Below are 11,764 nucleotides of genomic sequence, written 5' to 3' on the forward strand. Positions count from 1 at the left end.
TTACAGTTTATCTCTATCTATAATAATATTCAAGATAATAACCAAAAACATCAAAATTTCCTTAAAATTACCATTTCAGGGGCAGCAACCCAACAACGAAATGTCCGATTCATCTGAAAATTCAGGGCAGATAGATCTTCACCTGATGAACAATTTTACACCTGTTAGATTTGCTCTAAATGCTTTGGTTTTTGAGTTATAGCCAAAAACTGCATTTTACCCCCATGTTCCATTTTTAGCCTACGGTGGCCATCTGGTTGGTTGGCCGGGTCATCGACACATTTCTTAAAACTAAATACCCTCAATGATGATTATGGCCAAGTTTGGTTAAAGGAGTAGATCCGGTAAGGCCCCTTTTTGGCCCAAAAATATAACAGTTTTACAAAATTGTTAAAATGTAAACTTTTAGTTATTTATTGGACAGATGAATGCTTCTGCTACATAAATATGGGCTGTTTTTGACAATACAATGCACTTATATCGGGTTGTAGCACCATCAAGTCATGCTAAATTACTGAAATCTTCAAAATTCTATCATTTTAGTTAAATTTTAGACGGTTTTCCGTGTAAAAACGAAAGTGGCCGCATTCGTGTTCATCCTTAATATTGCAACGTAAGTTGTATTTTATGATAATACATGACATATATAAAGGTTGTGGATGAACACGGATGCGGCCACTTTCATTTTTGACAAAAACAATCTGAAAAGTGACGTTTTTTGGCATATTTGAGATTCAATCGGATCGTTTTAATGACTTAATCAGTTAAAATCTTTCACATAAACTATTGAAATCAAGTGAAATAGACACTTAAGTGTTTAAAAAGTGGTCAAAATCTTTCGTCAGACGAAACTGAATTTGAGGCCAAAATGAGTCCTTACCGGACCTACTCCTTGTGCCCAGTAGTTTCAGAGGAGAAGATTTTTCTAAAAGATTACTAAGATTACGAAAAATGGTTAAAAATTGACTATAAAGGGAATAACTCCTAAAGTAGTCAACTGACCATTTTGGTCATGTTGACTTATTTGTAGATCTTACTTTGCTGAACATTATTGCTGTTTACAGTTTATCTCTATCTATATTAATATTCAAGATAATAACCAAAAGCAGCAAAATTTCCTCAAAATTACCATTTCAGGGGCAGCAACCCAACAACGGAATGTCCGATTCATCTGAAAATTTCAGGGCAGATAGATCTTGACCTGATGAACAATTTTACCCCCGTCAGATTTGCTTTAAATGGTTTGGTTTTTGAGTTATAAGCCAAAAACTGCATTTTACCCCCATGTTCTATTTTTAGCCATGGCGGCCATCTTGGTTGGTTGGCCGGGTCACCGGACACATTTTTAAACTAGATACCTCAATAATGATTATGGCCAAGTTTGGTTAAATTTGGCCAGTTGTTTCAGAGGAGAAGATTTTTCTAAAAGATTACTAAGATTTAAGAAAAATGGTTAAAAATTGACTATAAAGGGCAATACTGACCATTTTGGTCATGTTGACTTATTTGTAGATCTTACTTTGCTGAACATTATTGCTGTTTACAGTTTATCTCTATCTATATGAATATTCAAGATAATAACCAAAAACAGCAAAATTTCCTCAAAATTACCATTTCAGGGGCAGCAACCCAACAACGGAATGTCCGATTCATCTGAAAATTTCAGGGCAGATAGATCTTGACCTGATGAATAATTTTACCACTTCAGATTTGCTTTAAATGGTTTGGTTTTTGAGTTATAAGCCAAAAACTGCATTTTACCCCCATGTTCTATTTTTAGCCATGGCGGCCATCTTGGTTGGTTGGGCGGGGCACCGGAAACATTTTTTAAACTAGATACCCAAATGATGATTATGGCCAAGTTTGGTTAAATTTAGCCCAGTGGTTTCAGAGGAGAAGAATTTTCTAAAAGAGTACTAAGATTTACGAAAAATGGTTAAAAATTGACTATAAAGGGCAATAACTCCTAAAGTGGTCACATGACCATTTTGATCATGTTGACTTATTTGTAGATCTTACGTTGCTGAACATTATTGCTGTTTACAGTTTATCTCTATCTATTATTATATTCAAGATAATAACCAAAAACAGCAAAATTTCCTTAAAATTACCATTTCAGGGGCAGCAACCCAACAACGAAATGTCCGATTCATCTGAAAATTCCAGGGCAAATAGATCTTGACCTGATGAACAATATTACCCTGTCAGATTTGCTCTAAATGCTTTGGTTTTTGAGTTATAAGCCTAAAAACTGCATTTTACCCCCATGTTCTATTTTTAGCCATGGCGGCCATCTGTTGGTTGGCCGGGTCACCGGACACATTTTTTAAACTAGATACCCCAATGATGATTGTGGCCAAGTTTGGTTAAATTTGGCCCAGTAGTTTCAGAGGAGAAGATTTTTGTAAAAGTTAACGCAGGACGACGACGGACGACGGACGACGGACGCCGGACGCCAAGTGATGAGAAAAGCTAACTTGGCCTTTCGGCCAGGTGAGCTAAAAAAAAGAAGAACCTATCATGCACTTTTTATTATGGTTTGATCTAGTTCTCAGATATGATAAACAATAGGTCAATTATTATATTTAGTGTATGGAACAAAGTTGTACATATAAAAAAGAAGATGTGGTATGATTGCCAATGCCAGAAACAACTGTCTACAAGAGACCAAAATGACACAGAAATTAACAACTTTAGGTCACCGTATGGCCTTTAACAATGAGCCATGTCTGTCTGGCTGTGTTTATATTACATTGACCTCAATTTCATGGCTCATTGCTCAATGTTGATTTTGTGGTTGGATATCAGGCACTGCTAGCAACAGGACCACTATATTTGGTGACTATAATGATGATAGGGTGTACATGTTTGTCTGGCTTGGTTCATTTTACTCACTCGGCTCTGACCTTGATAATGTTCAGTTTAATATGTATTAAAACCTTCACATTAAAGACTTTCATCTGCATTTGTTTGCACCTGTTGTTTAGGGGTTGTCGTTTGTTGTGGTTCACAACTGTTTTCCTTTCTTGTTTTTTTTTTGTGTATGGATTAGTCTTGGTTTTTCTGTTTGAATTGTTTTACACTAGTCATTCTGGGGCCCTTTATAGGTTGCTGTTCAGTGTTAGGGTATTACATCTATGGTGTTAGCCAATGCTCTGTGTCGAGTCTGTACTTTGACTATTGTACTTTGACCTATAATTGTTTACTTTTCATACATTGTGACTTGGATTGAGAGTTGTCTAATTGGCATACCACTTCTACTTATATCTATTTCAACATAAATTCAGGCATAAGTAAATTAGGCGAGACATTTTACAGTGTGCACTGTGTTGACAGGAAGGTTAACATAGTAAAGTTTAGTTTCAGTATCGAGAATATTTACACCACAACCAGTTTAGCTTAATACGAACATAGTCTCAGACATTTAAATTATTTGATTTGCATGAAGGTAAAAACTGAAAGTCTTTCTGATGCATACTATTAACTGTTTATACTACACTCTTTCTATTTGAGCAGTCAAAAATGCGTTGACCTTCTATGTCATATACAGTCACTGACATAATATCACTTTTCCTCATGAATATTTAAACAGAAATTGTCGAAATTATATAAACAATAATAGTGCATTGACTATTGTCTTTATACTGCAATATAAAAAAAAACATTTTCAATTGTTGTTTAGTGGGTTAATGTTATTTATTTGATTTATATATTAGGAAAATCCCCCTTTAAAAAGGCCTCATATCACACAGGCGGAGAAATATACAACACGATGAAATGTACACCATTACCTGTTGAAAACCGCAATCAATGGTGAACGAATTCGTTGGTTTACAGACTAAAATATCAACAATAAACATAAAACATAATGATTTATAGGTTGCAAACAAAAAATATTAATAAGTGAAATACGTTGTTTACATGTTGAAGAGGTCCTATGAATAATTAAACATAATTTTGACAATTTCTATTTAAATATTCATGAGGAAAAGTGATATCAGGTCAGTGACTGTATATGAAATAGAAATATACGATCAACGCATTTTGACTGCTCAAATAGAACGAGTGCAGTATAAATTTATTTATTCATACGACCTCTACAACCTGTTCTTGCTTCCAATGTAAACAACGATGCGTTTAACGACACAAACTTGTTTCTTTTACAATTTTTGGAAAAAACGTATTTCACCTGTTAATATTTTTTGTTTGCAACATATAAATCATTGTTTTATGTTTATTGTTGATATTTTAGTCTAAAAACAAACGAATTCGTTCACCGTTGATTGCGGTTTTCAACAGGTAATGATGTACATTTCATCGTGTTGTATATTTCTCCGGCTGTGTGATATGAGGCCTTTTTTCAAATGTTTTTTTTTAGATTGCAGTATAAAGACAATTATAGTGCATTGACTTGGCATATCAAAGATATAAGGATTCGGCCCGAACCGTTTCTAAGCCTCATCCTTATATCGTTGATTTGTCAAGTCAATGCATTATTATTGTCTATTTTCCTTTTTTGAATAATATGTTATGTATTCAGAAAAATAGGATAAAAATGTTTTAAATATTAAATATATATGAAAAAGTGAACACATATGTATTTTAATAATTAAGGATTTATATGCCTTAATAAGGAAAATGAAATGTCCTTTAAATGATTAAACACTATATGTCTAGATACAATTATATTCAAAATAATAAAATAAAAGAGCATTTCAAACTTTATAAACAAAACATGTCTGGTGTGATTGCTCATTTTTCTCACCACTTATATGACTTGACACTATCATCAATCCAGTTTCTCTGTTGATGTCTATAGCATAAGGATGTTTGATTCCATCAGCATCTGATAGTATTGTCTTACAGACCTTACCATCTGGTGATACTACCAGTATACTGTTGTTTCTAACAGACGCTATATAAACAAAACCATTTTTGTCTAATGTAAGTCCTAGTGGTCTAGCAATGTCTTGAGGCTGAAATGTCCACAGAAGTTCTCCTGTAACTTTGTAACAGCAAAGTTTATTTGCACTGTTATTGGTACCATAGATATTTCCTTGGAACAATGAAATACAAAACACTCCTCTTATTCCTTCTAAGATTGTATGAGACATGTCATTCAGATTCACTGTAGTACACCAGCTGCTACTATCACTGATGACCAAATTTTTACCATCACTTGCTACTCCAAAACAGTTGTGAGTAAGTTTAATTGATTGAATAATTTCACTTCTATCTACATCCACCAGGACTGTCCGGTTTCTTGGTCCTAATGCGACAGCCACTGTATTATTCATGACAAGGCAATCATCATATGGACGCTCTGTGAATGTTACTACTTTTCTGATAAAAATGCCATTATTACTGAACAACAGAAGTTGGTTTTTGTTGCTATCAAGTATTATAAATTTACCATCAGGTAATATAAGACAGGCAGTTATATTTACAGACTTTATATCTTTTGGAATTGTCAGTCTTGTCAACAAGGATGGTTTTATTTCTTCCACTCCAGGAACTTTTGGATTCATGTGCTGGGCTTGATCTTTTCTTTCAGCATTTATTTTTAAAGTAGAAGTGGTGGTATTGATATTGATAATTCCAAATGAATTGACATCTTGTAAAAATGATTGTAAAGCAGATGAAAGGTTGACCTCTAGATTTTGTTCAATGAAGTGGTCTCCACTTTCTAAATCTTCTATATATTTTGTCGTTTGTGATGTAATTTTCTCAATCTCTCTTAGAGCAATAAACTTTTGTAACTCTGTAGTATATTGTGTCGTTTCGGAAAACTGGCTCTGCATTTTGTTTATCTGACTGGCTTGCTGTTCCATTTGTTCCACGAGAGTGGCCATGTTAAATCTCAACTTTAAATGTTTAGACTCCAAGTCATTAAGTAAGTCTTGCTCTAATTTGTTTAAGTAATCATCAATCGACTTCCTCATATACCGTATTTTCTCAATGGCTTTGGTGTTCTGAGTATTGGTTGTAGTGATCCTGGTTTGCAGATAGTTTATGGCTGTATCTATGTTTTCCCTCACATCCTTTAAATCTGTTTCAAAAAGTTGCATTGAGGCAGATGATTTGACTTGCTGAAGGATATCCGACAAAGGTTTCATTTCTTGACACATCTTGTGTTTATCAGTGACACACTGAACACAGCATGGACAGGAATGGAAAGAACAGTAAAGCTCAAACTTCTTCTTGTGGTCTCGGCACTGGCTACTTATTTCTTGCATGAAAGTAGGTAACTTTTGGTAGTCATCAGCTGACATGGTTTTATGGCTCTTAGACAGATGTGACTTGCTGTGAGGTTTTTCACAGTCTGCACAAAAGAAAACCTCACATTCTGTGCACCATGTGACTGCTGACTTGCAGATTCCATCGTCATTGCAAATTGTACAAAGTTGCTTGACTGATGAAGCCATTACTTTTTCTCTTTACATCTGAAATATATGGGGGAAAGCTCTATAAATATGAATGAGTTATATATAACAAATAATTTGCCCAAAATATTACTGTATTAAGTAATCAGTATTATGAATAGATTCTACAAATCCCGATATCTCATGACAAAACATATGCTATAGCTATATATATAAGGAAACTGTAAAAAGAAAAAAAAAGAAAAATAGGGATCAGCAAGACAAAATCTTCGAAAGTGCAGCTATCCAAAATTATCAGTTGGATCTTTGAAGGAACTTAAATGACGACTGTTATCATTTTTGTTTTTTTTACGTAATATCTTGAAAACTATAATGAAAAGATAGATTTCTAAAATGCAAAATTGAACATAAGTACTACATATCTACAAATAGAAGAAATTGTTAGTCCGCTCCCTGCAAGAATTATTGAGAACTTTAGATTGACCGAAAGACAAAATCTATTTGATTGAAGAGGTATGTCAACTTCTCATATGAGTTATTGTCCTTTAAGATGGATTTTTATGTCCCATCCCCATCTAGGGGGCATTATTTTTGTCGGTCTGTGTGTCCGTTCGTTTGTTCAGTTGTTCTTCGTCTGTCTGTCCCACTACAGATTTAGTTTTTGATGTACTTAGTTTAAGTCCAATTAATTTGAAACTTAGTTCAAACATTGCATATGCTATAACCTTTCTTATGCTTATGCTAAATTCGGGTTTTGATCCCAGTTTCACGGTCCTCTAAACATAGCAAATGAAAGTGCTAGTGGAGGTTAAAGTGTATTTTAAAGTTTTTGGTCAGGGTAAACTGTTTTTATCAGTTTTTGATAAAATTTGTAAAATTTGAAACTTTGTACGTATGGTCCCTATTGTTGTGTCAAAGCTAATTAACTTAATCGTGATAGAAGTTATTACGTTGTTTAATGCAAATAGTTTGTGCAGTTCATTTTTATATTTCATAATTCCCGCAATATTTTGGTAATGATTTTACCGGGAGTTCGTAGCACATTTTAGGTTGTCATTCGCGACTCAGATGTTATGCGGAGTAATTTTCATAGGAACTGCATAACATATCATTTATATATGTTAAAGGTATACAGAATTACCTTTTACACATTCATTTATAACGATAATCTTTCATAATTGTAGTCTTTTGCTACACAGCGTTCATGTTTACATTGTAACCGTTAACCGGAAGTAGGGAATATCTATTTTTGTGTATTCACTTTGTAAACTAGGTCGACTATAGTCAGTTTCAAATTTGGATTGCCAACGATCATCTGCTTTCAGAAACGAACGTTAACCTCAGAATATATATAACTTCACAGATTAGTTATTTTATAGGTAATTAAACACATAGAGACTATTTAAATACTATTTATTGTAAATTGCAATACATTTCACATTTATTTTGTTATAATAAACGGAATATATTTTACACCAGTTTTTCATTAATTGCTTTAAAATATGTAAACTTAATAAACGATCGGCGCTACAATTGGTGACAGCGGTGAACGGATTTAATTTTTATTAAATTGCCACTGAAATATTTTGATTTAAAAATTATTAATACTCAAAGTGTAACTTGATACACAAAGAGTTTTAACAAAAAGGGGGAGAAAAATAAATAAAGATAATTTTTAAAAGTATAAATTAAGAAATACAAAAAGTTAATTTTAGACTAAAAGTGTTATTTGAAAAAAAAAAATATTTTAGTGAACACTAAAGAGTGACTGAAACTCAAAGGTGCAATATTTAAGTATTTTTAGTGAACACTAAAGAGTGACTGACACTCAAAGGTGTATTATTTAAGTATTATTTAGTGAACACTAAAGAGTGACTGACACTCAAAGTTGTATTATTTCATTATATATAAGTGAGCACTAAGGAGTGACTGACACTCAAAGGTGTATCGGTTTTTCCATTTAAAAAAAAAACAACATAAAGGTGAACACTAGAAAGATTTCTGATATTTTAAAGTGTAATAATCATTTTCATAATAAGAGTAACTGATACTCAGCAGTAAAAAAAAATAAAAACAAAAAGCAAAAAACAAAAAACAAAAAACAAAAAACAACATACAAACAAAACAAACAACAAACTTGGGCAAGATAAACAATCCTCTGTAGTGCACAGATTTATTAAAGCATTACTCACAGTATATTATAAGATATAAACCTTGCTTTTGCCCAAAGTCAGTATGAATTTACGGAATAGAGGGCTACCATTGCCGATATTTTCAAGTATTGAGGGAAATTCTAGTATGACGCCAAGCTTACATACATCCACAGTTCAAGCTGGTCCATCTTCGTTAAATATGGGTAGTAGTAGTAATTCATTAGGCAGTGTTTCAATAAATAGTCAAAGTTCACATACATATACAACTAGTCCACCCATTCAAAGTACTTATAGTTTTCCGTATAGTGCACAGAGCACACATGCCCCTGTTCAAAGTGCACCGAGCACTTACATGTCAAATTATAGTGCACTGAGCACAAATTTGTCTAATCAAAGTGTACAGAACACTTTTTCACAATCAAATAGTGCACTGAGCACAATTGGCCCTGTTCAAAGTGCACCGAGCACTTACCTGTCAGATTATAGTGCACTGAGCACAAATGTGTCTAATCAAAGTGTACAGAACACTTTTCCACAATCAAACAGTGCACTGAGCACAAGTTATCCATACCACTGCGCCCCAAGTGCAATGAACATTCCTCAAAGTGTACTGAACACTGAAAATAAACAAGTATTGACATGACTTATGACCAGGCTGTTAATCCACCAAGAATGGTATCACGCAGCGACACACATATCTATCCACCTAGTAACACCATGGATACTAATCAGATAGAAATGGCAAGACTGAAAGAGAAGATAATAGAAGTTGAAAGAGAAAGAGATTTCCTATGGCAAAACAGTCAAACAGATCAAGGAATGCCAAGTAGAGAAACAAGAGGCAGACCAGAGTCAATGTCGAGCACGCAGGATGGATATCGATCAAGATTGCCAATTTACAACGGCAAAGAAGATTGGAGCACATTTCTTATGCAATTTGAAATCATTGCAGACAGAAATAACTGAAAACAAAAGAAATATTGCTAATCCTGAACGATGAGGCTGCAAATTTTGCTGCAGAGCTGCCTTATGACACCAGAAGTTCATTAAGACTCCTGTCCAGCGAAATGGAAAGTCGTTTTGGTGACAATAATTTGCCAGAAACATACAGAAAGGAATTGCAGACAGTCAGAAAATGTTACAAAGAATCAACCAATGAGTATGCAGCACGTACACAGACAATGGTGAAAAAAGCATATCCAGGAATGAACCAACAATTGTTCAATAGCATTGCCATAGAACATATGTTAAATGGGTTGCCAGATCAAAGCGTAGCATATGATGTTCTGACGAAAAGACCAAAAAACAATGGAGGAGACTATCAACCTTGTCGCATGGCATACAACCTGTAAAAATTGTATAAAGGGGAAAAATCAAATAAGACAAATAGAAGTAGAAACAGAGGACAGATATGTCAATTACAGTACAACCGAAGAGTTAGATGTACGTCGAATTGGCGGGAAACGTTTTGTGACTGAAGAGAGGCTAAATCAGTTTGGGAGGGACATTAAAGATAGCATAACTACTGAGGTTACCAAGTCCATTGAGAGTATTATGGATGCCAAGTTGAACACCCAACAGGCACCAAAGAATTTTATTTATCATAAACAAAATCAGAGAAACTTTGATCCAAGATCAAAATGGCAGAATAAAGACCGTTTCCAGACACAGAAACAGAATAACAACAGATGTTATAATTGCCAAGAAGAAGGACATTTTGCGAGATACTGTCCAAAACCGAGGCAGAACCAAGGACTAAATCAAGACAAAGAGGAAGAATTAAACTAAAGAGGGCTGAAACTGACGGCCAAGTGTCAGCCCACAATAGTAAAAGTAAGACAGAAGTAGTAAAGATAAACCAGACAAGTGATGATCCAATAGAAAGGATACTGCAATGTTTGTTGCTTAGATAGAAGAAAGTGGAAATGTTGAAATTTGCTAGTGGTAATCAAGAGCAAGATTTTGTTGCTGAGTCTGTGCAAAAGGACCAAGGTCTTTCTTCACATGATGAAAATGGTCAAAATACAGGTGCTGATGTAGATGTGATATTGAACACTAAAGAGGAAATTGTGATTGATCGCATAACAGCAGCCAGTATAAAGGTACCAATGGAGGTCAGCAATCAGAAAATCAAGGCTGTAATTGATTCTGGGGCAGAAGTTACTGTGTTAAATGAAGGGATATTTTTTCGCCTTCCAAAAACAAACAGATCAAAGTTAAAACCAGCACTGAAAAACCTAGTTGTTGCCGAAGCAGGGAAGCAAATGGGAACCAAAGGGGTAGCAGCAGTGACGTTAACACTTGGAGACTCACAGTTTGTCTGAGATGTATATGTAGCACCTATAGGTGATGATTTATTGCTAGGCTGCGATGTCCTTGATGAAATGGATATTACAGTTAACTCTAGAAAAAGAATCCAGTTGAATGGAAAATGGATAGAATGTGAAGTAAAACGCAAGTCGGACTTAATTGCGAGAGTAGTCTTGGATTCGAATTTCACCATTACACCATCTTCAGAAGTTATTCTTTATGGTTGCGGTCAAAATCAAGAGTTGTTAGATACCAGGTATTCCATGATACAGCCTGTTATAGAAGACAGCAGAAAATTTATGGTGGCACAGACTTTAGTTGACCCCTTCATGAAAAATATTCCAGTTAGATTGATAAATTTTGATTCAGAACCAATACGTTTGAAGAAAAACTTTCTTCTTGGTGAACTTCATCCTGTTGATTACATAGAAAACATGTTTGAACTTGAGAATGACAGAGTCGAAACTTTGACAAGCAAACAGTCCAAGGTGTGTAAAACACATGAGTTATCCAAAGAAAACTTCTTATTGTCTGCACTACAAACTCCTCAGAGTCTGAATTGACCAGTTTTTGTGCTCGACCAGTAAAATCGAGCACACATTTTACTCGACTAGTCTCGACATTGTCTCGACTGTACTTAACTGTACTTAAGTGTACTCGACTAGGTCTCGACTTTACTTAATTAGTCTGATTCAGTACTTGATGATCTTTGTGTAGTCTGAAGTGGTCTTGACCAAGCCTCGACCTGTCTCGACCTGTCTTGACTAGTCTCGACCTGTCTCGACTAGTCTCGACTCAGTCTCAACCAGTCTCGACCTGTCTCGACTAGTCTTGACCTTCAAATTTAGTTTTGACTGGTGTAAATCAGCCCATCTAATTAAATTAAATATTGATCTTACAAAATTCAAGCTTATTAGG

At 34.5% G+C, this 11,764-nt stretch overlaps 1 protein-coding gene across 1 annotated transcript; it reads right to left on the minus strand.

The window, feature by feature from the left end:
* Nucleotides 1–4,715: 4,715 nt before the first annotated feature.
* LOC139515135 (tripartite motif-containing protein 2-like) lies at nucleotides 4,716–7,676 on the minus strand. Its single transcript, XM_071304697.1, has 2 exons — nucleotides 7,525–7,676; nucleotides 4,716–6,443 (listed from the first exon to the last, which is right to left on the minus strand). Exon 2 carries the CDS (start codon nucleotides 6,423–6,425, stop codon nucleotides 4,716–4,718), a length of 1,710 nt encoding a protein of 569 aa, XP_071160798.1. The 5' UTR covers nucleotides 6,426–6,443; nucleotides 7,525–7,676.
* Between the last annotated feature and the right edge of the window lie 4,088 nt (nucleotides 7,677–11,764).

The sequence above is a fragment of the Mytilus edulis genome, chromosome 3 (genome assembly GCF_963676685.1).
Source record: "Mytilus edulis chromosome 3, xbMytEdul2.2, whole genome shotgun sequence".
NCBI lineage: Eukaryota > Metazoa > Mollusca > Bivalvia > Mytilida > Mytilidae > Mytilus > Mytilus edulis.

Bases quoted from the DNA above. Each gene is read 5' to 3' on its own strand.
- LOC139515135 (XM_071304697.1), bottom strand. From the start codon at position 6,425: ATGGCTTCATCAGTCAAGCAACTTTGTACAATTTGCAATGACGATGGA.